Raw genomic sequence first — 24,900 nt, forward strand, 5'->3', positions numbered from 1 at the left:
ATTAGGTAATCCTAAATCCTCAGCCAATTAATGGACAGAGTTCCCACACTACTTCCTGTTACAGCAAGAGCTGCATTATTTCCTGTCAGGTGATCTCTGGGGTAGCACACAAATTAGTACGAAATGGCGGCTCAAGGTAAAAGATGTAAAAGGGCGATATATATATATATATATTACAGTTTCATAAGATTCTTTAAGAGGCCACTTAATATGATATAAAATATCTGTTGGTTAAGTATTAATTTAGGGGGTATGGTTTTCCTTTAAGGGCAGGCCCAGAATAGAATTAAAAAGAGGTTCTGGCATTTCATGCACACAGAGGTCCAACCAGCCCCCGCCACAGTCCCAGCAGCCCCTGGGAATGGGAGTTGTAGTTTGAGAGTATATGGTCAGGCACAATAACAGCACCAAATACAGAGGCAGTGGATGTTGGCAGAGTGGATCTCATAGCCCTGCCCTGGCACAAGATGAGCCGTCCCTATGCCAAGCTGAGAGGAAAGCACATTTAAGCATAAATCAAATCTTCTTTTGAAAACCAAGTACAGCAGTATAAGTACTAACAAAGGAACCCATGGAGATTATAACAAAATGGTGATGTGTCCACTTTACCCTTCCCAGGGGACTTCTGGTCACTGTAAAGTGTAGATTAGAATGACTGCCTTCTGGACAGACCCTGCCTAAAACTGTACATCTCTATTTAACTTGTATATTTGAGATGAGAGATATAATATAACTGGAACAGTATATGAAAAGGGCATCAAATCCGGGGCAGGATGTTTATAGTATAGAGACTTTCTGTGTAAATGTTGCTGGAAGGGGATAGGACGGATGCGAGAGATGGAACAGAACATCATGGGAAGGGGTCACTCAAGACATTTCAGCTGTCTGTGTTGCAACTGAAGAATCTTCTGCCTTTCCAGTCATTAAATTATAGAACTAAAATAGCTGAGAATGCGCATACACGATGGACATATGGGGGATGTTGGGGCTGTAACTTAGAACAGCTGGAGGGCTTCATATTTAACATCCCTGCACCAGATGCTTTCATTCTCCTTCTGGTAGAAGACATTTCCTGTTTTTAAATAAGGCTTGTAAATCCAACATATTGTAAATATAGTGTTTGCGAGCAAAACATTCTCTCCCCGTATAACTGGGATTATACATACAAATGGAAGCTACTCGGTTGAAAATTTCTTCATAGGTTTGTAAGGAACGCTATTATCTATTGCCACTAGGGGTGCTATGCAATTGATAGATATGGAAATGCTCACTAGTAAAATATTTCTGTTATGACTGTAAGTAATAAAGGGGCCATTAAACTTCCATTGCAGTTTGCTCCACCCAGTGCAGATTTGTTTTGGTTTGTCCATAGGACTAACCACTCCCTGCTTACACCAAACACCTACTCCAACCTGCACCCCACTCTCACAAATAGGTCGCCACCCCTAGAATCCTTGGCCCGGACTTTCAGACCTTCCCACAGATCCAGGTGTGGCTTAAAGCATTATAGGTCAAGCAAACAGAGACGGATTATTAAAGGGATGCTAAATCCTTCTGTACTCCATGCCTCAAACACACTTTACTCAGTTGTTGCTGGGCTACAAATAAATGGGTTACCACCACCACCCCCCTTTTATTAATCTGATCCTGTTGGTCATGGACTACAGGTTCCAGCATGCTTAAATTTGGGTTATATTTTTGGACATACATGGGCATGCCTGACAGTCACATCTCTAGTTAGGTATGGCTCCTCAGTAACCTGTGGCCCCCCTACCTATCTTACTTGGTATCACTGAATCTTCAGGTGTTCCATTTTACCAGTTATCTGTGATCTGGTGGAGTCTTATTCTTAGCCCAAAAGGCCTAGTTTGAAGGGCATACCTTTTCTGAATATGGCAAACTCTTGTAGGGCCCATTGAGCCATGTTTTATAAGCTATTAACTACTTCAATGCCAGTTGCCATTCTGCCCTGTCTCAGTTCTTCTGTTTATAATACAGATTACACCTATAACTATGAAAATGGGCACTGTGGCACATATGACAGGCTCAGAGACAGAGGTTGGCAAAGTTTTCCATGTACTTCGGCATTACCTTATGCCTGTAAAAAGGATCTGACACTCAGAAGTGCTGAAACATTTGGTAAGTGTTGCTATGGCTTTTATTATAACATCTGTAATAACATATAATCAGAATGTATTATTGGCTTTATCTGTTCCAGTGCTTGTGTTTTACATTTGCAGGGGTAGTTTGCCTTGAAACTATCTTACAATATGATGTAGAGAATGGTATTCTGAGGCCATTTTGGCATTGGTCCATTTTTTTTTTTGGTTTTTAATTTATTAACCTTGACCTTGCACATATGGTCATGCCCTGATCTGCCCTGGCTACACCCCAGTTATGCCCAGTTATACACCACCTATGATTCACTGCCCACTTCTTTAAATCCCTACCTATACCTATCAAACCATTGTGGCTTCTGAGGCCCCCTCTGCCACAGTAGTCCTGACTGGGGTTCCCCATGTTCCCCCCTGATGGTGACTCTTGTGTATACTGGAGGTGAAATGCATGCCCTTCCCATTCACAGTGATTATAGCAATATTTTAGTTGTAAAGTATTTGAAATTAAAGTCACATTTATAAATCTTGCATTATATGAATGTAAAACAAAAAAAAGCCCCAATAATTGTTTTTTTCCCAGACTGGTGGAAATATTACCCAACGCAGTGTGAGTCGGGTTTGTATCCCTACAACCGCCACTGCTACAGAGTCCTAAAGGACCCTCTAACCTGGATGGAAGCCTCCAATGCCTGTCAGCTTGATGGGAGTGAACTGATGAGTGTAAGCTCACTAGCAGACGAGGAGCTGGTGCTAAAGATTCTGAAACAGGGTGAGAGCAGGTTTTCCATGTTACAGGGTGTTGCATGGAAGTTGTCTAATAAGATTTCATACTCATGTAAGCCCACTTGCCTGTGACAGGCTGTAGGACCAGCCCAGGGACCAATGGGAATTCCCCCAGTACCCTGGAGGGCCAGTCATAGACTGTGGGTGCAGACCTGTAGCCTGGACATTCAGCTATTGTCTGATGCTGGAAGTTGTAGTTGGTGTGGCGTAGGATGGGCGTCCGATAATTAAGGTGACCAAACACAGGTTGACTTTAGATGGCAACATCTGTGCTTATTCTTCTCTATCCATTATAAGGAAGGCTCAAAGTCGAGTCAGAAAGACCTTTATAGAAACTAGGGGTGGGGAAAAAAGTGGGAAGATAATAATATATTGATATTATGTATATGATAGGAACCTTAGATTGTAAGATACAGATATTGTAAGTCACAGAGGAGTTCCATGACCATATTAAAGAAAAAGTAACACTAACATTTTTTAAGTAAAAAAGCTATTTTACCCTGCACCAATAACTGCCCTATCCTGCAAACCACTTAGTATTTTGAATGCTAATACTGAATGCTGAAATACAGGGATACGGCGAAGAAAGGAGCAGCATCCACTATGCGACGATCGATTGATCGAGCCTAGCCTGACTCCTTCCTATACAGAAGGAAGTCTAGGCTCGATCAATTGATTGTCGCATAGTGGATGCTGCTCATTTCTTCGCTGTATCGCCCGTATTTCAATTGACAGGAAGCCAAGTTATAGCAGGTATTTTCTATTAAAGCATTCAAAATACTAAGTGGTTTGCAGGATAGGGCAGTTATTGGTGCAGGGTAGAATAGCTTTTTTTTAGTGTTTCTTTTCCTTTAAAGATTTTTTTACAGGTTATGGAACTTCAAGGCGACTTATAATACCCTCATATTTTACAGGGGAGCAATATATATTATAAAACACATGTTTCAGTGAGTCATGTGACAGAAATGACATTGGTAAGCACCAATTATAAATGATGACATCACTAAGCACTGTTTATAAGGATATAATTTTCAGGATATTCTTGGCTGTTGTGTATTATATAGTGTATAATTGCTGAGGAATATGTCAGCATTGTATCAATAAAGGAAGCAGAAAATGCATGTAGTTAGCCTTTATTTCAAATAAGTTGTGTGTTAATTCATTATTTTGTATTACAGAATCCATGAGTGAGGCCTGGATCGGACTGAGCACAGAGGGGAAGGATCCAGTCGTGTTCCAGTGGTCAGATGGATCAGGGGTGACATTCACTAACTGGCAGAAACACGAGCCTATTGTTCAAGCCAGCGACAGCGCCCTGTGTGTGTCGGCACAAAGCCCTGTAAGCCGCTTTTCATCTGCTTCCATTTAACTTCTCATTAAAGTAAATGGATGTCAGTGAAATTCCAACTCAGATACTGGCTCTTGTTTGAGTGACAGTCCAATAACTTCCTTCATATGACTGTTCTGCGCGGGTAAACATCCTCTCTCTCTCTCATCATCTCAGTACAAATCCCAGTGTCCCTTGCAGCCACAAGCAAGGCCTGAAGCCCCACAAACATCAAAGGGGCAGTTCACCTTTATTGATGATTTGCGGCTGATCTGCAATTCTTTATTTTTTTGTGTTTTGCAGTTGTTTTGGTTTTTTTGTTCAGCAGCTATCCAGATTGGTATTTCAGCAGCTATCTGGTTGCTTGGGTCTGATTTACCCTAGCAATCATGCAGTGATTTGTACTGAAAACTTGCTAAGGACAAGACATTCTATAACATGCTAAGAGTAAACTTAAATATTAACTTGTTTCTGTTTGTGTCACTGAAGAGGGTGTCTATAGTTAAAATGGAAACTCTTGGTTTTTTAAACTATGGTCTCAATGCAGAGTACTAGTGATTGAGGAGTTGGCTGCTCTGCTGCTCATAATCATGTAGGCCAATCTATTATGTTTGGTTAGGTAGAGGGGGTTTGGCATTGGGAGGGATTCATCTGAGCTAGTAGGTTAAAATATGCAATCATACTAAATGCAATCAGTTGTCCTCCTTGGCATTTATTTCATCCCCAGAACAAGGGGCTACATCAGCCTAGAAATACAAAACCAAGTTCCTAAAGGACTCATTAGTAATATAATTCCATCACACTATGTTCCCTTTATATAGAGAAAGTAAAATATATGCAGCTAACAGGGGTTTGTCTTCCCCATTATTTGATTTGTATTTTTGGCACCCCCTTTAGGATGGAGGCTGGAAGTGCAAGCGATGCACTGAAAAAATATTTGCCATCTGCAAAAAAACAGGCGTGATTGAAGCAGAACCCATGAATTCGGAGGCATGTCACAAGGTAAGGTTTTTATAACACTCTTTTGTCTTGGGACAGAGGCACAGGATTGCCTTGTCTACCATCATTGCCAACACAGGTGCCACTGCATTATACAATTCCATTCTTTCTACTTTGTGGCAACAGTTTGGGAATGGACCTTCCCATTTCAGCACAAAAAAACCCTTTTTTACCAAGTAAGGTTTATACAGAAAGGGTTTGCACTGATAGGAGTGGAAGAACATGAATGGACCTCATAGAGACCTGACCTCAAACAAACTGAACGCCTGTGGGGTGATATAGAACACTGATGCAAGGCAGGCCTCAGTGCCCAACAGTTGATATCCATAGGTCCAATTGGGGCAGATACCCTGGTCTGATTGATAAAAACTGGGAGAGGGGCAGGGGTTGGGCAGCTTGGGAGTGAGCCTTGGGTGGGTTGAGGACAGAAAATGTTAGTGTATGAATAGGGCATGTTCTGTGAGAGACGGGGATATTTATATTTATTTTCGCTGAAAGACTTGCAAAAGGTTTTGCTTTTTTAACACAGTACTGAGCTGATGTCAAAACAAAGCCTTCTGTGCTGAGCAAATATGAACTGAGTGCATGGGAAAGCGACACTCCCCTGAGAGACAGACCGCTGAGCTTGTGCCTTCATCTGCCAATGTTGGTTTGACCGTAAAGGTTATGGCAGCAAATCTATAACATCTGTATAAATATGGAAAATCCGTTCTTGCTTCAGCCACACTGGTTGTCACCAAGAACTGAACAGAATAAGCCAAAAGAATTCATCCCAGGCCTCACTTATACCCCTGGACATTCTGAACCCACCATAAATATCTTTTCCTGAGTCCTGTGTCTCCGGAGACAAAGAAAAACGGAAATAGCTGTGGGATTCACATTAACTGTAATGCCCATGGGTGCTTTGTTAACAAATTCCTCTATGGATCACCAGAGAGGACAAAATTAAAACTAAACACCCCCCTTATTGTATTTGAATTATATAGTATTTATTTCCTGTTATATAGTGGCACATATTTTCGCAGTGCTTTACAAAGATCATCATTCACTGCCCCAGAGGAAGTTACAATCTAACATCCTATCACATTACCCAAGCAAACACAGGGAGAACATACAAACTCCCTGCAGATAGTGCCCTGGCTGGAATCAAACTCAACACTGCAAGGCAGAAGTGCATATGTGATAAATATGCACTGGTCGCAGGAAAGATCATTCATCCCTCCATTGATGATTTGTCAGATATGGAGGTAGAATAATATAGATTCTACCCCTATCTAAGCATTCAGCCCTAAACACAGATCAAAATCTTTTGTCCCGGCGATCGGTAAGACAAACGATATCCAATGCTTTTAGATATCGGTCGTCTTGTCGAACCGCCATACATGCACCAAATATCGTACAAATGAGGTTTCGTACGATACTATCAGTGCGTGTATGGCCAGCTTAAGGTAAAAAGTGCACAGAAATCTCACTCTGTTAGCACCATGGCCGACATTGTGCAGGTCAGCAGGATTCCTATTGGTCAGGTCTCTTGCATCATTAGTTTTGACCTACCTGCTTAGCTAGGGACCCAGTGTGACAGTTTGATGGTTGGTTTAGAACCCCTTTCTTATTATTGTTATTATCCCTGGAAAAAGAGCGGTGTACTATTGTTCTCTAATATGTATTTCCTATCTGTTATGTACCAGCACGTATTAAGGAATATGAGGTCCACTATAATTTGCACATTGTTTTTATAAGGGCTGGGAAAGACATGGCTCATATTGCTACAGAATTGATGAAACCCACCGGAGCTTTCAAGAGGCCTCTAATGGATACTACTGTGCTTCCCCATTAGCAACCATAGCAAACAGGTATGCACATTTATCTGTACATTAATCTTTGGTGGTCCAGCCTGACATTGTCACCCAAGATGCTATAGGATCTACGATATTAATTGTTATGGCTTAACACCACCCAAAAAATTATTAAGGAGGCCCAGCCCTGTCTATCTCTGGTGAAACATGGAACAGATTCCTTCCAACACTAGGACTTTTATCTATCCCAGAATAGGGGCACAAGTTTTTAATGCATTAGATGTGTACATTCTGGCTCTGCATGATTTTAAAGTGGTTCTGAAGAATATATGGGCTGCCAGGGGCTTGCAACTCAGTTATCACATTTGGAACTAATGGAAAAATGCCAACCCAGGACCTGATAAGCTGGAGGTGGCACTTAGTCCAAATCACTGTATTTTCATGCTGTGAAGCATTTGGGTTAGGGGTAACCTAACTTACAGGGCTCCATGATCAATTGAGTCTGTATTTTCAGGCTGCTGTAGCTCCAAACAAGGGGCCAATAAATGCTGTCTGATGATTGGTTGTTACAGCTAACCCTCTAACCATATTCCTCAGCCAGTGTCAGGAAGCCACTGTAGGGACCAGATGTTACCAAGATGAAATACCAGTAACACATCTGGGGGGACCCTAAGTTTCTGATTCTGGTTCTGATTATCAACTGACTATTACCTTCCACTCCTATGGCTCTGAATGCACTGCTGCCGAATCGCAATTGAAGATGAGCAATCAGAGTGGGGAGGGGGTGTGCAGCACTAGGATGGCAAGCAGAGGGGGGCACTGTTGTGGTAGTGGGTGGTGGGCAAGTAAGCAGTGGGGGCAAGTGGTACCGCCTGTACTGGTTCACCCGGCCCTGGGCTCAGCACAGGAATTGTGATTGGAAATTCCTTGAGTATAATATCCCACCTTCTTGTTGGAGGTGTATGTACTGGCACAGGGGAAATATTAGGAACATCTCCTTTACTTGCTGTAAAGTATATAAACATTGTGCTTTGTGTCTGTGCTAGAATCTCTCACATTGTAATTTTGTTTTGGTCATTTTTTATTGCATATTTGGCCTAGATTTGAACAAGCTTTCGTTACTGCCATGATCTCAAATAAAATACAGACTGGAGACGGTTATGTTTGGATTGGCATGCAAGATCAGAGGGATAGCGGCGAATACACATGGATCGGCAACGGATCACACAGGCAGCAAGTGACCTTCACTCACTGGAATACACATCAGCCTAGTAAGTGCACCCTCCTTATTACCTTACAGGGACAGAAAGTTCTGCCATGTATAATTGTACCAGAAGGCGAATATAGCACAGTTTGACTGATTTTCTGACTGGGCAGAGGTGATTGGTTCAGAGTCATTCTTCTGATTATACTATAAGTTATCAACAGTGCAGAGAAATTGTTTTTCAGAACAAAATCCAAGGCTGAGATGTGCTGAAGCACTGAGAATGGACATTGAACTGCACCAAAAAATGACAATTCCCTGCATGCATAGATACCTTTAGTTGTCATCCTAGAGATCATTATATATTTATCCAATATACCTATAGTTTCCACACATTAGACAGGGTGGGGCCTTATTTAGATAACTACTGTACATACATAAAATCGCACATTTTTTCAGAATATCAATATTAATGTCATACTAAAAGTTAATTTAAATGTGAACAGCCCCTTTAATATAGTCTCAGGACACACTGGTTGCCAGATTAGCAAATACAGATCATAAGGATTGTTTGCCACTCCATTTGGCAATGATTGCATATTTGAGCCGATACCATTATTGATTTAATAGGTTTATCAACATGTTCAGTCAAAATCTGCATCATTCCAAATGAATTCTGTATGTAGCAGGCTGCATTATGCTATATTCTGCTCAGACGAGTTACACTAATTCAGTGACAATGCCCACTTACTAGGTGACATGGGGCATATTTAATAGACGGATACATATATAACATTTATGCTGTCGGAGGTACTGTGTGCCATCTCTGTTTATAGAATAACAGATCAGATGTTATTAGTTGATACTCTTCTGTATAAATTCTAACTTTCAAATGGAATGAGAATTTTGTAGGTCGCCAAGGAGGATGCGTAGCGATGCGGTATGGAGAATGTGGGGGATGCTGGGAGGTTAAAGACTGCAAGACATTCAAGGCAATGTCTTTGTGCAAGAAGCCGCTAACATCTGTGATAGAGGAACCGCCCCTATCCCATGTAGATGGCGGATTTTCATCTGTGTGCTATACATGGGAGTCTGAGCCTCACCTTGACTACTGCTATAAGGTAAAAATAGCTCAAAATGGTTGAACTAATTCACACATTTATCAGTGAAGTTGTCTTTTAGCGGACACCATTGTTTCTATGGGGTGTTAGAGTTCTGCAATTCCTGCGAGCTGTAATACTCCTCCAGATCCTTAATCCCCAATACAAATTTGCAAATAGTGCTCGGCTACATGCCCGCTGAAAGCTAATTAAAGGGGACATTTTGTGGGAAAAACAAGAATGTGCCAGTGCATTATACTATTTCAAATATAGAAGGAAGGTGCTTAAATTGTGTTTTGGGTTGATTTATTGAAAATTTCTGCAAGAATATTTCTAGTCTTGCACATCTGTTCCACTTCCTGCTGCCTCCTTTCCCAGGCTGTACAGGGCAGCCGGCGGCACTCAGCACAGTAGGATAGGAACCAATCAGAAACTCGGCTGACCTGATAGGGAACTGAAGCCTGCCTTTGTTGTGTGACTGCAGTGCAATGATTGGCTATCCCCCTCCTATTGTGCTTCTGGCAGGTGCCATTAGGATATGCCCACCCCTTATTTTAAACACAGACAGGGACCATAGCAGATATATACGGATCGCCAATAAAAGTGATGTTTTTAAAGATAATAATAATTTTTAGTCTAAAGTGAAGCCAGCACCATATATTATTTATTATAGTTATGCAATATGTCTCCAAGCAACTAGATTTAGACTTTTTGTAGACTGATTTTTCTTTCTTTAGGTCTTCCATCACGAGAAAGTGTTGGGGAAAAGGACGTGGCAGGAAGCGGAGGATTTTTGCCAAGGTTTTGGCGGTCACCTTGCGAGCTTGTCTCATATAGATGAAGAAAAGTTTCTCACTGAGATTCTTAGCACCATGTTTCATCGGTATGTATGTATTCTTCATTCAATTGAGTTCTCTAGTGATATTATTTTTAGTTCTAATAAATCTCATTGTCATTTATAATCTAAATATCTAAATGCCAGTGTGGTGTCAGACATTAGTGATCACTAATTATGCCAAAAAAATAGCACCAAACCTATTTATTTCCACTTTTAGTTTTTTAGTTCCCCTTTAAGTTACTTGGCTGTTATCTTGTGTTCCTGCAATTTTTACCTTTATGGACCTTTATTACTATAAGCGGTTGAGGAAAGTGTCATCCAGGGTATACTGAGGTCATTTTATTCACCATATCAATTTATTTTATTTTAGGGATGATGAAAGGCAGTTTTGGATTGGATTTAATAAAAGAAGCCCATCTTCTGGGGGTTCCTGGGGATGGTCCGATGGGACTCCAGTAAGTTTGTTTATCAAAATAAAGCTGTGTAAATGTCTTGAAAGAGATAATATATTATATTATTTACAATCCCAAAGAAAGCATAAGAATGTTCTTCTGTTTCTATTGAAAGTTAAATTTACGCGCTCGGGGGAGGATGTCGGGTGGGGGGCCATGCGAGGGGGGGGCCTCTGCTGGGAGTGGGGGGGTGGCGCGGGTACCTGCAGGGCCCCGGTGGGCCCTTTTACCCCCCCAGTCCGACCCTGGTTATTGCTACTTTTTATTGCATACATTTCTGTTCAGGTATTCTCCTATTCATATTCCAGTCTCTCATTCAATTCAATGCCTGGTTGCTAGGATAATTTGAACCCTAGCAACCAGACAGCTGCTAAAAATTCCTAATTGGAGAGTTGCTACATCAAAAGCTAAATAATTCAAAGGACACAAATAATAAAAAATGAAGATCAATTGCAGATTGTCTCAAAATATTACTCTTTACATCATACCAAAAGGTGAACAACCCGTTTAAGCGCTTATAGCCTACCTGAGAATGGAAAGAGTGTTCCCGAGCTTGCGTCTGAAACAGATAATATTTTATTTGAGCGTTGATCTGCTGCAGGTTTTGTCTTCATTTTTAGAAGATATGTTCGTTGACGACACGAGGAATTGTGCGGCGTACACTGCGGAGAATAAAGTAGTCCCCTTACATTGTCATGCAAAGCTCGAGTGGATCTGCAAAGTGCGGAAAGGTGAACTTATACAGTTGTGTCTTTTTTTCCTTAATTATTTGCTGCTCTTTTTCAGTTTTATCTAGTAATGCGCTACCTAGCTGTGGCTGTATTTGGAAATGTTCCTTATAAACTCCTCCAAGTATTTATGTTAGGGGAGACAAACAACATGTCATAGGATGAATAGGGGATGAGTAAAAAGCACAGTGTATTTGAGTAATTAATTAGTTTTTTCCTTACAGATCTGATGCCAAATATTCCAAAGGGGCATTTAAAAGGTAAGACTCATAAACATGTTTCATTATATTATTATTTGTTATTATTTACTTTATTCAATAACAGACCATCAGGTTGAATACATTATTCATTTAATTCTCTGAAGTCTGGCCGGCATTTTTTGTTCTTTGATGAAGGGCAACAGCACCTCACTTTAGCTACTTGGAACAGGATCCTAGGACCCCAGTGCCCTTGTGTCTAATGTTTTAGTTGAAAAGAGCAAAGTGCAGCAAAAGCAAATGGTATATTTAACAGCAAATATTAGCAAAGGTCATTTCGCTGATTTGCTACTCTGATTTGTGTTACATAGGCAGCTGCTTCCCCACAGCCACGGTCCTTCCCAGAGGCTATTATCCCCCCACTGCTACTATAGGCACCATCTCTCCCTACTATACCTGATTCCCCACAGCCACAGTCCCTTCCCAAGGGCTATTATTCCACTGCTACTATAGGCACCATCTCTCCCTACTATACCTGCTTCCCCACAGCCCCAGTCCCTTCCCAGAGGCTATTATCCCCCACTGCTACTATAGGCACCATCTCTCCCTACTATACCTGCTATCCCACAGCCCCAGTCCCTTCCCAGAGGCTATTATCCCACTGCTACTATAGGCACCATCTCTCCCTACTATACCTGCTATCCCACAGCCACAGTCCCTTCCCAGAGGCTATTATCCCCCCACTGCTACTATAGGCACCATCTCTCCCTACTATACCTGCTTCCCCACAGCCACAGTCCCTTCCCAAGGGCTATTATCCCACTGCTACTATAGGCACCATCTCTCCCTACTATACCTGCTTCCCCACAGCCCCAGTCCCTTCCCAGAGGCTATTATCCCCCACTGCTACTATAGGCACCATCTCTCCCTACTATACCTGCTATCCCACAGCCCCAGTCCCTTCCCAGAGGCTATTATCCCACTGCTACTATAGGCACCATCTCTCCCTACTATACCTGCTATCCCACAGCCACAGTCCCTTGCCAGAGGCTATTATCCCACTGCTACAATAGGCACCATCTCTCCCTACTATACCTGCTATCCCACAGCCCCAGTCCCTTCCCAGAGGCTATTATCCCCCCACTGCTACTATAGGCACCATCTCCCCCTACTATACCTGCTATCTCACAGCCACAGTCCCTTCCCAGAGGCTATTATCCCCCCACTGCTACTATAGGCACCATCTCTCCCTACTATACCTGCTATCCCACAGCCCCAGTCCCTTCCCAGAGCCTATTATCCCCCCCACTGCTACTATAGGCACCATCTCTCCCTACTATACCTGCTATCCCACAGCCACAGTCCCTTCCCAGAGGCTATTATCCCCCCACTGCTTCTATAGGCACCATCTCTCCCTACTATACCTGCTATCCCACAGCCACATTTCCTTCCCAGAGGCTATTATCCCCCCACTGCTACTATAGGCACCATCTCTCCCTACTATACCTGCTATCCCACAGCCACAGTCCCTTCCCAGAGGCTATTATCCCCCCACTGCTACTGTAGGCACAATCTCTCCCTACTATACCTGCTATCACACAGCCACATTTCCTTCCCAGAGGCTATTATCCCCCCACTGCTACTATAGGCACCATCTCTCCCTACTATACCTGCTATCCCACAGCCACAGTCCCTTGCCAGAGGCTATTATCCCACTGCTACAATAGGCACCATCTCTCCCTACTATACCTGCTATCCCACAGCCCCAGTCCCTTCCCAGAGGCTATTATCCCCCCACTGCTACTATAGGCACCATCTCCCCCTACTATACCTGCTATCTCACAGCCACAGTCCCTTCCCAGAGGCTATTATCCCCCCACTGCTACTATAGGCACCATCTCTCCCTACTATACCTGCTATCCCACAGCCCCAGTCCCTTCCCAGAGCCTATTATCCCCCCCACTGCTACTATAGGCACCATCTCTCCCTACTATACCTGCTATCCCACAGCCACAGTCCCTTCCCAGAGGCTATTATCCCCCCACTGCTTCTATAGGCACCATCTCTCCCTACTATACCTGCTATCCCACAGCCACATTTCCTTCCCAGAGGCTATTATCCCCCCACTGCTACTATAGGCACCATCTCTCCCTACTATACCTGCTATCCCACAGCCACAGTCCCTTCCCAGAGGCTATTATCCCCCCACTGCTACTGTAGGCACAATCTCTCCCTACTATACCTGCTATCACACAGCCACATTTCCTTCCCAGAGGCTATTATCCCCCCACTGCTACTATAGGCACCATCTCTCCCTACTATACCTGCTATCCCACAGCCACAGTCCCTTCCCAGAGGCTATTATCCTCCCACTGCTACTATAGGCACCATCTCTCCCTACTATACCTGCTATCCCACAGCCCCAGTCCCTTCCCAGAGGCTATTATTTCCCCACTGCTACTATAGGCACCATCTCTCCCTACTATACCTGCTATCCCACAGCCCCAGTCCCTTCCCAGAGGCTATTATCCCCCCACTGCTACTGTAGGAACCATCTCTCCCTACTATACCTGCTATCCCACAGCCCCAGTCCCTTCCCAGAGGCTATTATCCCCCCACTGCTACTATAGGCACCATCTCTCCCTACTATACCTGCTATCACACAGCCACATTTCCTTCCCAGAGGCTATTATCCCCCCACTGCTACTATAGGCACCATCTCTACCTACTATACCTGCTATCCCACAGCCACAGTCCCTTCCCAGAGGCTATTTTCCCCAGTGCTACTATAGGCACCATCTCTCCCTACTATACATGCTATCCCACAGCCACAGTCCCTTCCCAGAGGCTATTATCCCCAGTGCTACTATAGGCACCATCTCTCCCTACTATACCTGCTATTACACAGCCACATTTCCTTCCCAGAGGCTATTATCCCCCCACTGCTACTATAGGCACCATCTCTCCCTACTATACCTGCTATCACACAGCCACATTTCCTTCCCAGAGGCTATTATCCCCCCACTGCTACTATAGGCACCATCTCTCCCTACTATACCTGCTATCCCACAGCCACAGTCCCTTCCCAGAGGCTATTATCCCCAGTGCTACTATAGGCACCATCTCTCCCTACTATACCTGCTATCACACAGCCACATTTCCTTCCCAGAGGCTATTATCCCCCCACTGCTACTATAGGCACCATCTCTCCCTACTATACCTGCTATCCCACAGCCACAGTCCCTTCCCAGAGGCTATTATCCCCCCACTGCTACTATAGGCACCATCTCTCCCTACTATACCTGCTATCCCACAGCCCCAGTCCCTTCCCAGAGGCTATTATCCCCTCACTGCTACTATAGGCACCATCTCTCCCTACTATACCTGCTATCTCACAGCCACAGTCCCTTCCCAGAGGCTATTATCCCCCCACTGCTACTATAGGCACCATCTCTCCCTACTATACCTGCTATCCCACAGCCCCAGTCCCTTCCCAGAGCCTATTATCCCACTGCTACTATAGGCACCATCTCTCCCTACTATACCTGCTATCCCACTGCCACAGTCCCTTCCCAGAGGCTATTATCCCCCACTGCTTCTATAGGCACCATCTCTCCCTACTATACCTGCTATCCCACAGCCACAGTCCCTTCCCAGAGGCTATTATCCCCCCACTGCTACTGTAGGCACAATCTCTCCCTACTATACCTGCTATCACACAGCCACATTTCCTTCCCAGAGGCTATTATCCCCCCACTGCTACTATAGGCACCATCTCTCCCTACTATACCTGCTATCCCACAGCCACAGTCCCTTCCCAGAGGCTATTATTTCCCCACTGCTACTATAGGCACCATCTCTCCCTACTATATCTGCTATCCCACAGCCACAGTCCCTTCCCAGAGGCTATTATCCCCCCTACTGCTACTATAGGCACCATCTCTCCCTACTATACCTGCTATCCCACAGCCCCAGTCCCTTCCCAGAGGCTATTATCCCCCCCACTGCTACTATAGGCACCATCTCTCCCTACTATACCTGCTATCCCACAGCCCCAGTCCCTTCCCAGAGGCTATTATCCCACTGCTACTATAGGCACCATCTCTCCCTACTATACCTGCTATCCCACAGCCCCAATCCCTTCCCAGAGGCTATTATCCCCCCACTGCTGCTATAGGCACCATCTCTCCCTACTATACCTGCTATCCCACAGCCCCAGTCCCTTCTCAGAGGCTATTATCCCCCCACTGCTACTATAGGCACCATCTCTCCCTACTATACCTGCTATCCCACAGCCACATTTCCTTCCCAGAGGCTATTATCCCCAGTGCTACTTTAAGCATCACCTGCCTACCTACTTTTTCTGGCAGTCAAGTTTTTGGCAATACACTTTAGGTGAATCCATGATACAGATAAAACCAATGATCCTATTTTTACTTTTTTCTGTTATTGTTGCATGCAGTCCCTAGTATATTGCATAGAGCCGTGCCTACACCAGATACAATAGATTATATATTCCCAAATTACAAAGAAGAATACATTTCCTCAGCCCCTAAACATATACCATACTGAAAGAAGTAATCTCAATTTTCAGTTTCATGGGGTTTAACTCTTCTTATTCATTTTCCAGATGTCCCGTGGCTTTTCTTCCAAGGAAATGATTATTTTTTGTATAGTTCTGATTTTCAGCACGCAGCCTTTGCATTTGCTTGCTCTTGGATGGGAGGTCACTTACTCTCCATACATTCTGCTGCTGAACAAGCCTTTATAGAATCCAGAATAAGAAAGGTAAGAATGAAAGGGGCTGATAAAAGAAACAGCAGTAGGGGATGTAAAACTTACCTAAAACTCTCCCACTGCACCCTGTAACTGGGTGTCTGACTCCTGATCTTGCCCATTGAATGTAATCTGTATATTCCATGTTGGTCTCCATCTATTGTACAGTCCTGCAGAATATGTTGTTGCTTTATTATGCTAATAATGTTCATTAAATCAGGCTAAATTGTTTCTCTGGTTGCATTTATGCCACTTTAATATAATTAACATGACTGTTAAACAATAAGCTCACACCACCACTCAAGCTTACCTACAACTATCTTTATATTACTAACATTTCCTTTAAATGAATTTATTGCAGTTTGTGAAAACAAACAAGAAATGGTGGATTGGACTATCTGAGGAAGAACATTTTTATGGATTGCACAGGTATTTACATTTTTATATTCTTCTCAAATCCACCAATAAATAACTATATACTGGACTTTCTGTACCAGTCTAGTAGTTTAATAGCCCTAACAGTAATGATTCAGGATTTCAAAGTTGTCAAAAGGAGCTCCCCATCTTGGATCTTGTTAGCCCATCTTTTAATGGCCAGTGGCACTGCACATGCTCAATGTGCTCTAAAGTGAGTAAAGTTAACTGTCACGTAATTACTAATTATATATATACACTGTATATATATATATAAGAGCAGACAGAGCACACCCTATAATAATTGAAACGCCCTGGGTGCTAGCAAAAAATAAAAATGGTATAGAGGCAGGGAGCCGCACACACAAGGACTTTGCAAAAAGTAAAAAGTTTATTGAAAAAAGATCCAACGTTTCGAGCACTAACGGTGAGAAGTTACTTTTTGCAAAGTCCTTGTGTGTGCGGCTCCCTGCCTCTCTCTCTCTCTCTCTATATATATATATATATTCTGTATATCATGAGTCGGTCCCTAAGCTGAGGTAACTTTGAGGAGCACAGAGTATGTGCTATAAATAAGAGGAAAAGCAGATGGGGAGCTACTGGGGTGACTTCCAGAAACACAGATCTTCACTGGCAATGAGTTACAAAAGCTAGGCCTATCGAAGAAGCCTAAATTAAATTAAAATGTGTAACATTTCTATCCTATCACATTTCTATCCATACACAGACTGCTTGCTCATAATTAAATAATGCTGGCAAGGTTTCATTACCATCATTTGTGCAAAAAGTTGAGTTTGACGTGTCCTACTGTTTTCCTAGGAGGGGTATTTTTTGTAGTTTTCAAAATACCAGCACCATCTCGCTTTAACCACTAGATGGTGGTGTCATTTTGTTTTATTTCCATAGAAATCTATAACTAGGGTTGCCAACTATTCTGGAAAAAAATCTGACTTTTGTATTTTTACAACTGTTTTCCCTGTTAATAACATTGGGAGCAATTATTATCTTTACCGGCTAGGTGGCAACCCTATCTGTGAGTTACAGCAGAGTGAAAATTGATTTGCTGTTGTATGCCATGTGGCCAAAGTGTGTTGAGGAGAAGTAACAAAGTGCAGCCGTGCTGGACTGGGGGCTAGTATTACACATTTACTGACAACAAACTTGTCTGTGAATTCCTCAGAAATTTTCAATATCTTTATATTTTACAGTAGCCCTTATAATAAATAAGTGATACTAAGAGTTCCCTGTATAACTCAGCCTGCAGCCTTGTGCCTTTATATGGGCACAGAACCCCTCAGTGACTGCTAATATCCTTATCATTTACAGTAGGGGGTACATTATCCCTTATAATACATGAGTGATACTCAGAGTTCCCTGTATAACTCAGCCTGCAGCCTTGTGCCTTTATATGGGCACAGAACCCCTCAGTGACTGCTAATATCCTTATCATTTACAGTAGGGGGTACATTATCCCTTATAATACATGAGTGATACTCAGAGTTCCCTGTATAACTCAGCCTACAGCCTTGTGCCTTTATATGGGCACAGAACTCCTCAGTGACTGCTAATATCCTTATAATTTACAGTAGGGGGTATGTGATCCCTTATAATACATGAGTGATACTCAGAGTTCCCTGTATAACTCAGCCTGTAGCCTTGTGCCGTTATATGATCACAGAACCCTTCAGTGACTTCTAATATCCTTATCATTTACAGTAGGGGGTACATTATGCCTTATAATACATGAGTGATACTCAGAGTTCCCTGATCTGGGTAACTCAGTTTATACAATTGCATATACTATGTATAAGTGCAAATATAACTATTGATGTGCTACAGAAGGATTTGTGTTTTGGTGTCCCTGCATAATTCCCTGAGTAAACCAGCTGGGATTTTAATTGCATTAATTACATATACTGTGCCTTTCTTCCTCTAAGGTGGACAGATGGATCCCCAGTGGTGTATAAAAACTGGCAAACAGAGCCAAATGGTAACAAGTCATTGGAAGGCCCGCTGTGTGCATATATATCAGCAGAATCAGGTATGAGCCTGTTTATATTTCCTTTGTAACGATAATTAACAGTTTGCCACAATTTGCATTACTGCATTATTTAAAGGGACACTAAACCTACTGTACTGCATAGCTCAACCACATTTTACTCAGTTTTTGCTGCACTGCAAATCCTAGCATATTTGAACATATTATCATGGTTAAGGAATTCTGGTAGCTGTAGTTCAGTGGGACCAAGGTTGTATTCTATATCCCCATGTCTGATTCCAGTGTAATACAGGTATGGGATCCGGAAACCTGATATCCAGAAAGCTCCGAATTACAGAAAGCCCATCTCCCATAGACTCCATTTTAATCAAATAATTCAGATTTTTAAAACTGATTTCCTTTTTCTCTGTAAAAATAAAACAGTGCTTTGTATTTTATCCCAATTAAGATATAATTAATCCTTACTGGATATAAAATAATCCTATTGGGTTTAATTAATGTTTTATTGATTTCTTAGTAGACTTAGGGGCTGATTTACTTACCCACGAACGGGTCGAATGGAGTCCGATTGCGTTTTTTTCGTAATGATCGGTACTTTGCGATTTTTTCGTATGTTTTGCGATTTTTTCGGATTCTTTACGAATTTTTCGGATCCAATACGATTTTTGCGTAAAAACGCGAGTTTTCCTATCCATTACGAAAGTTGCGTAAAAAGTTGCGCATTTTGCGTAGCGTTAAAACTTACGCGAAAAGTTGCGCATTTTTCGTAGCGTTAAGTTTTAACGCTACGAAAAATGCGCAACTTTTCGCGTAAGTTTTAACGCTACGAAAAATGCGCAACTTTTTACGCAACTTTCGTAATGGATACGAAAAACTCGCGTTTTTACGCAAAAATCGTATTGGTAACGAAAAATTCGTACAGAATCCGAAAAAATCGCAAAACATACGAAAAAGTCGCAAAATGTTCGTTTTCAAGTCGGAACTTTTCCAATTCGGGTCGGATTCGTGGGTTAGTAAATCAGCCCCTTAAGGTATGAAGATCCAAATTACGGAAAGACCCCTTATCTGGAATACCCCTGGTCCCGAGCATTCTGGATAATGGGTCCTATACCTGTATAACAAAGCCAAAATGACATAATAATCACTGTATGTGAGATAACGGCAAGATGCCCGACACAGTGCTGGGAATCAGCATTCTCATTGGTGAATTCTCTTGTATCTATAATTAAGTTTTTGGTCAGTAGAATTCTCGTTGGTGAATTGTTTTCCATGTGTAATTAAGTTTTTTTTTTATCAGTTTCTTTGTTGGGGGGGGGGTCACAGTGGGACAGCGTTATGGTTGGGTTTAGTGTCCCTTTAAATGGGACATATACTTTTCATAGCAGTGCTGCTTCTCCCAAATTTTGCATTACTTCTCTCTATCTGTTAAACTAACATAAAATTGTATATGTTATTTTTCTTTATTTGTGCTTTTATGCTCAGGACTCTGGGGCTTTTCCGAATGCTCCGCCTCCTATTCTGCAATCTGTAAGACAAGTCAAATCAGCAAATTAGAAGTGGCCCAGCAGCCGCATCCTCGCCATGAAGCTCGTGGGATTTGCCCCTCAGACTGGCTGCGTGATGTTAACAAGGTCAGTTCCTATGTAGATTGATCCTCAATACTCTCATATTGGGGCTCATTCGCTGTTCCCTTATGTGCAGCAAGATCCTCAGGGGCAGATCCAGCCTTATGTTATCTACTCTCAAAACAAAGCCCCTCCCAATTGTTCAAAGAGACCTTAAATAATTAATAAAAAGACATGGCACAAAACTGCAGGTATTTACATGATGCTTTGTAGAAAATGTGTGTCTAAAGGTGCTGGTTTATACAGGTATGGGACCTGTTATCCAGAATGCTCGGGACCTGGGATTTTTTTGATTGTTTTGCCTCCACTAAGGGGTAATTATATCTTAGTTGGGATCAAGTACAGGTACTGTTTTATTATTACAGAGAAAAGGGAATCATTTAACCATTAAATAAACCCAATAGGGCTGTTCTGCCCCCAATAAGGGGTAATTATATCTTAGTTGGGATCAAGTACAGGTACTGTTTTATTATTACAGAGAAAAGGGAATCATTTAACCATTAAATAAACCCAATAGGGCTGTTCTGCCCCCAATAAGGAGTAATTATATCTTAGTTGGGATCAAGTACAGGTACTGTTTTATTATTACAGAGAAAAGGGAATCATTTAACCATTAAATAAACCCAATAGGGCTGTTCTGCCCCCAATAAGGGGTAATTATATCTTAGTTGGGATCAAGTACAAGGTACTGTTTTATTATTACAGAGAAAAGGGGATAAAAAAAAACCTGCCAATTTTTCTTATTTGTTTCAACTTTTTTAGGAATAATGGAGAAATGCAGGGTAGAACAAAAAAAAAAATTATTATTAGATTGTATTTTTATTTTCTGTTGTTACTGGGAATGTAATTAAAACAGATGCTTCTGTGAGAATATTAAACCCCTTTTTTTGTAATAAATTCATTTAATTTTATACTAATGATCTTATGGCTTCATGAAATATATGAATTTAATATCTACATGTTTTCCAAAAAAAGGGAATTTTGGGTTGATAACTTCTCTCAATATAGATATAGAATTTTTGCTTTACTTATGTTGAAACAAATATATATTTTCTTGCCCCAAATAGTGCTATTATGTGCATTCAGTAGAGGGCAGCGAGGAGCAGCATGACTGGTTCTCAGCCGCATCGTATTGCCAAGCACATGGGGGTAATCTGGCATCCATTGAAAATGAGATAGAACAAGGTATGTAAGTATAACATTTTAAATTGTCCCAGTATTTCAGGCCAAAATAAATCTAATAATTTTCTTAATAAACATTTTACAGAAAACTCTAGATTAGTGCTGTTTTTATAATCAGGAGAACATTGGGGCAATTTATCAACACTGGGCAAATTTGCCGATTGGCAGTAACTTATGGCAGCCAAATTGTTGCATTTTTTGTTCATTTATTGTTCTACCTGCAGCTGGCTGAAAAAAGCCAATCACCGATTGGCTGCTATGGGTTACTGCCCAAGGGCAAATTTGGCCATTGTTGATAAATGAGCCTCAGTCCCGACCTGCCACTTGTATATTATAGAACTGAATGTCAGTTGTTTGTTGTTGCGAAATTCCATTTGACTATTGGCATTATACCCAAAGCATAATATAAAAATATACAGGAAGATTATATGAGTGACTCCATAGGGCCCATTTACAATGCCCCACACAGTGTACAAAGTGAAAATAAGTCAGCAATTGGCCATTTTTTTGTACTTTGCCCACTACACAGGTCTGCGGACTGCACTTAAGCATCATTCCTTTTTTATCTTACTATCTACCCCTTGGCTACTGTATCTTCCTTTACGCAATGTTACCGTATTGTAATAAACTAGTTGCCTGCAATGCAAAAGCTAGAGGGGGGATGCCTTGGGAATGGTGGGAAGTGTAAATGTATCCATGTTGCCATATAAATATATTCCTGCCATTGCAACCAGTCTGTTCTGTGTTTCAGCATTTATTGTTATGCAACTTTACGGACACAAAAACAGCCTTTGGATACAATTTCAGATTGATGACTATATAAATTGGCAAAAGGGCAGCTCCAGTGCCTACTCCAACTGGTCTCCAATTCTGGAAAAACAGGTGAGTGCTAAATGCAAGCACTATCCCTTGTCTGTTGTTTGCCGGAGTACATTGCCGGTAAATTTGTAATACCAGTGCCGGCCCTAGCTGGCAATTTGCTGGCTTACCCAGTTAAAGGAGAAGGAAAGGCTAGTAAAGAGTTAATCACAAGCTGCAGGCATACCTTCAGTTGTCTCAATAGTGCCCTTAAGTCTCCCCATATTTCTCCTATTCATAAGATCAGAAGCCAAACAGTTAGAAAAAACGCTGATCTGGGTAGAGAAGATTCCCATAATGCCTCGCTCCTGCCCAGACTTGGCAACTTGGGAGTGTAGACGGTGCATGCGCACCCCCCCTAGCGGCCGGTTGCCATGGCGTGTATGCAGCGGCAGCGGCACAGAAGAAGAACAGATAGCCAGCAAGCAGGTGCTGGTGGGGCGAGAGGCAAGGTGGGGAGAGGCAGGGGGGGAGAGGCAGGGGGGGAGAGGCAAGCGGCGAGCGGGTGGTGTGTGGCAGCCAGCAAGCAGGTGCTGGTGGGGGGAGAGGCAAGGGGGGAGCGGGCCGGAGAGAGAGATCAAGCCGAGGGAAACAAGCATGTAAGTTCTAGTATGTGTATCTTTTCAAATCTTTCATTAGGCAAGCCAGAATTATAGCGTTTTTACACAGCAATAGTAGTTCCATTTAATATTGTGCTTCATAGATTTTGACTTTCCTTGTCCTTTAAATACCAGCCATGTGGCAACTCTAACAGCAACGAGTGTCAGCAGCAGGCATACACCTAAAGAATTAGGCACAGATGTTGTTTTAGAAATCTTGCATCCCCAACTTTTTAAAGTTTTCAGAGCAATTGCATGCTTTTTGACACATTGGCCCCAGCTGCATCTTCTCCTTTGTGGCTGTAATTACGTAAATAGCTGCATTATGGGTACAAATCATGGCAACTTACATCCGAAAATGCACTTTGCACACTGCTCTTACAGTCGTAAATAACCCCTAAAGTTTCTACAGCTGATGGTTCCCTTGAGCCACTGGAAATTCCCTTACCACCAAGACCCAAAAACAGAATGACCCGGTCAGCCTTATCAGCCTTGGGTAACCAGGACCCCCTGCAATACTAATCCGACAATTCTTCAGCTAAAAGTTGGCGAGATCATGTAGAAGTCAGTGGGAGATGTCCCTTCCCTTTCCTTAAAGATCCTTCTTTTGCTTCAAAACTTTAGAGGTTTCAGATTTTTGACGCTGTTTTTGTGCGACAATTTGAAAAAGGTGCGTTTTTTAAAGTCAAAGAATTCCGGATCTTTGTGGAAAAGAGTCATTGTAAGACATTTGTGGAAACGAGCTTATTTCAATTTTAAAAAATAAAATCATAGATATTGTATCTATAATAGCCCAATTTGTATTTTACTTTTTAAATGACTGGACATTTATTGTTTTGCCCCTGTAGCACAAACAGAACTTTACCAATGGAAACCCAGCAGAACACGAATGTGCATTATTAGCTTCCAATCATAATTTTCATTGGCCCGGCACATGGTACCTTGAAAACTGCAACCACAAAGCTCATGGATTTGTCTGTGAGAAAGGTACGTTACTACATCATGGCTTTGCTTTAGGGCAGCAGACTCAAGGGCACCCCTGGAACTTCCTCTAGGGTGGGCTTCCTACCGTATATTACCAACCCACTTATAGGCTGGCATCTTTCAAATTTTATTTAAAAATATAGTTTTTTAGTATGTTTAAATATCATGTAAAACATGGAGTTTTTTTTAAGTAAAAACTCTAAAAAATTGATGATTGAAAATTATTTTTTTTTTATTTCAAAGGCATTTCAAGTGTTTCTTCATACACTGAAAATGGATCTGGTGTATCTCCAGTGCCAGACAGCTTGGAGTATGGACATAAATCATACAGAATTCTGACGGGCAATATAAGCTGGTATGGTGCTTCCCAGAGATGCCAGGAGTTTGGAGGAGATTTGGCTAGCATTAGCGACCAGTATCACCAAGCCTTCCTAACCATCATAGCTAACCGTTTAGGCTATTCCCACTGGATTGGATTTTTTAACCCTGATGTAAGAGATTTTTAATTTAACAGCTTTTTTGACAGACTGGTACTTTAAATGAGCCAAGTGCATTCCCTACCATGGAATTTTTTGGAATGACTGTCCCAGGAAGGATTCATATGGGGTGGTTGGGTAATCAGGTTGACCAATAAATTTACCCCTTGTTAAAGGGAAAGTATAACCTATTTATAAATATTTTATTTTTCCTTTTTCCACTTAAAAGGTAACAGAGGATAGTATATTGTTATGTGTGAAAGGTGCTGTCTTAAAGAAGAACTAAACTCTTAAAATGAATATAGCTATAGGGCAACCCCAGCTCAGCACCCCAGCAGAAGTGTGAGTTTCCCTGTTTGGCCACAGTCACCCAAAGTAACCACCCAGTCACCCGTTCCCTGTAATTTGCACTTATACCCCTATCACTTGAAAACTTACCCAAGCTA

The 24,900-nt window shown here is 42.1% G+C and overlaps 1 protein-coding gene across 2 annotated transcripts in view; it reads left to right on the top strand.

Annotated features, from left to right (window-relative positions):
* The window catches only part of pla2r1 (phospholipase A2 receptor 1), a 40,574-nt gene that overhangs the window by 7,327 nt on the left and 8,347 nt on the right, over positions 1–24,900 (top strand). For both annotated transcript variants that reach the window (XR_004220462.1, XM_031893342.1), the window contains exons 6-24: positions 1,999–2,139; positions 2,698–2,886; positions 4,079–4,239; positions 5,125–5,229; positions 6,967–7,079; positions 8,124–8,293; positions 9,139–9,347; positions 10,064–10,209; positions 10,535–10,619; positions 11,218–11,347; positions 11,569–11,604; positions 16,172–16,329; positions 16,679–16,746; positions 18,669–18,772; positions 20,213–20,361; positions 21,423–21,540; positions 22,289–22,419; positions 23,843–23,981; positions 24,222–24,469. Coding sequence is in view for 1 of the 2 variants with exons in the window: in XM_031893342.1 (XP_031749202.1) it covers positions 1,999–2,139; positions 2,698–2,886; positions 4,079–4,239; positions 5,125–5,229; positions 6,967–7,079; positions 8,124–8,293; positions 9,139–9,347; positions 10,064–10,209; positions 10,535–10,619; positions 11,218–11,347; positions 11,569–11,604; positions 16,172–16,329; positions 16,679–16,746; positions 18,669–18,772; positions 20,213–20,361; positions 21,423–21,540; positions 22,289–22,419; positions 23,843–23,981; positions 24,222–24,469 (2,600 nt within the window). In the remaining variant the exon portion in view is untranslated. The remainder of the gene's footprint in view (positions 1–1,998; positions 2,140–2,697; positions 2,887–4,078; positions 4,240–5,124; positions 5,230–6,966; positions 7,080–8,123; positions 8,294–9,138; positions 9,348–10,063; positions 10,210–10,534; positions 10,620–11,217; positions 11,348–11,568; positions 11,605–16,171; positions 16,330–16,678; positions 16,747–18,668; positions 18,773–20,212; positions 20,362–21,422; positions 21,541–22,288; positions 22,420–23,842; positions 23,982–24,221; positions 24,470–24,900) is intronic.

The sequence above is a fragment of the Xenopus tropicalis genome, chromosome 9 (assembly GCF_000004195.4).
Source record: "Xenopus tropicalis strain Nigerian chromosome 9, UCB_Xtro_10.0, whole genome shotgun sequence".
NCBI classification, from domain to species: Eukaryota; Metazoa; Chordata; class Amphibia; order Anura; family Pipidae; genus Xenopus; species Xenopus tropicalis.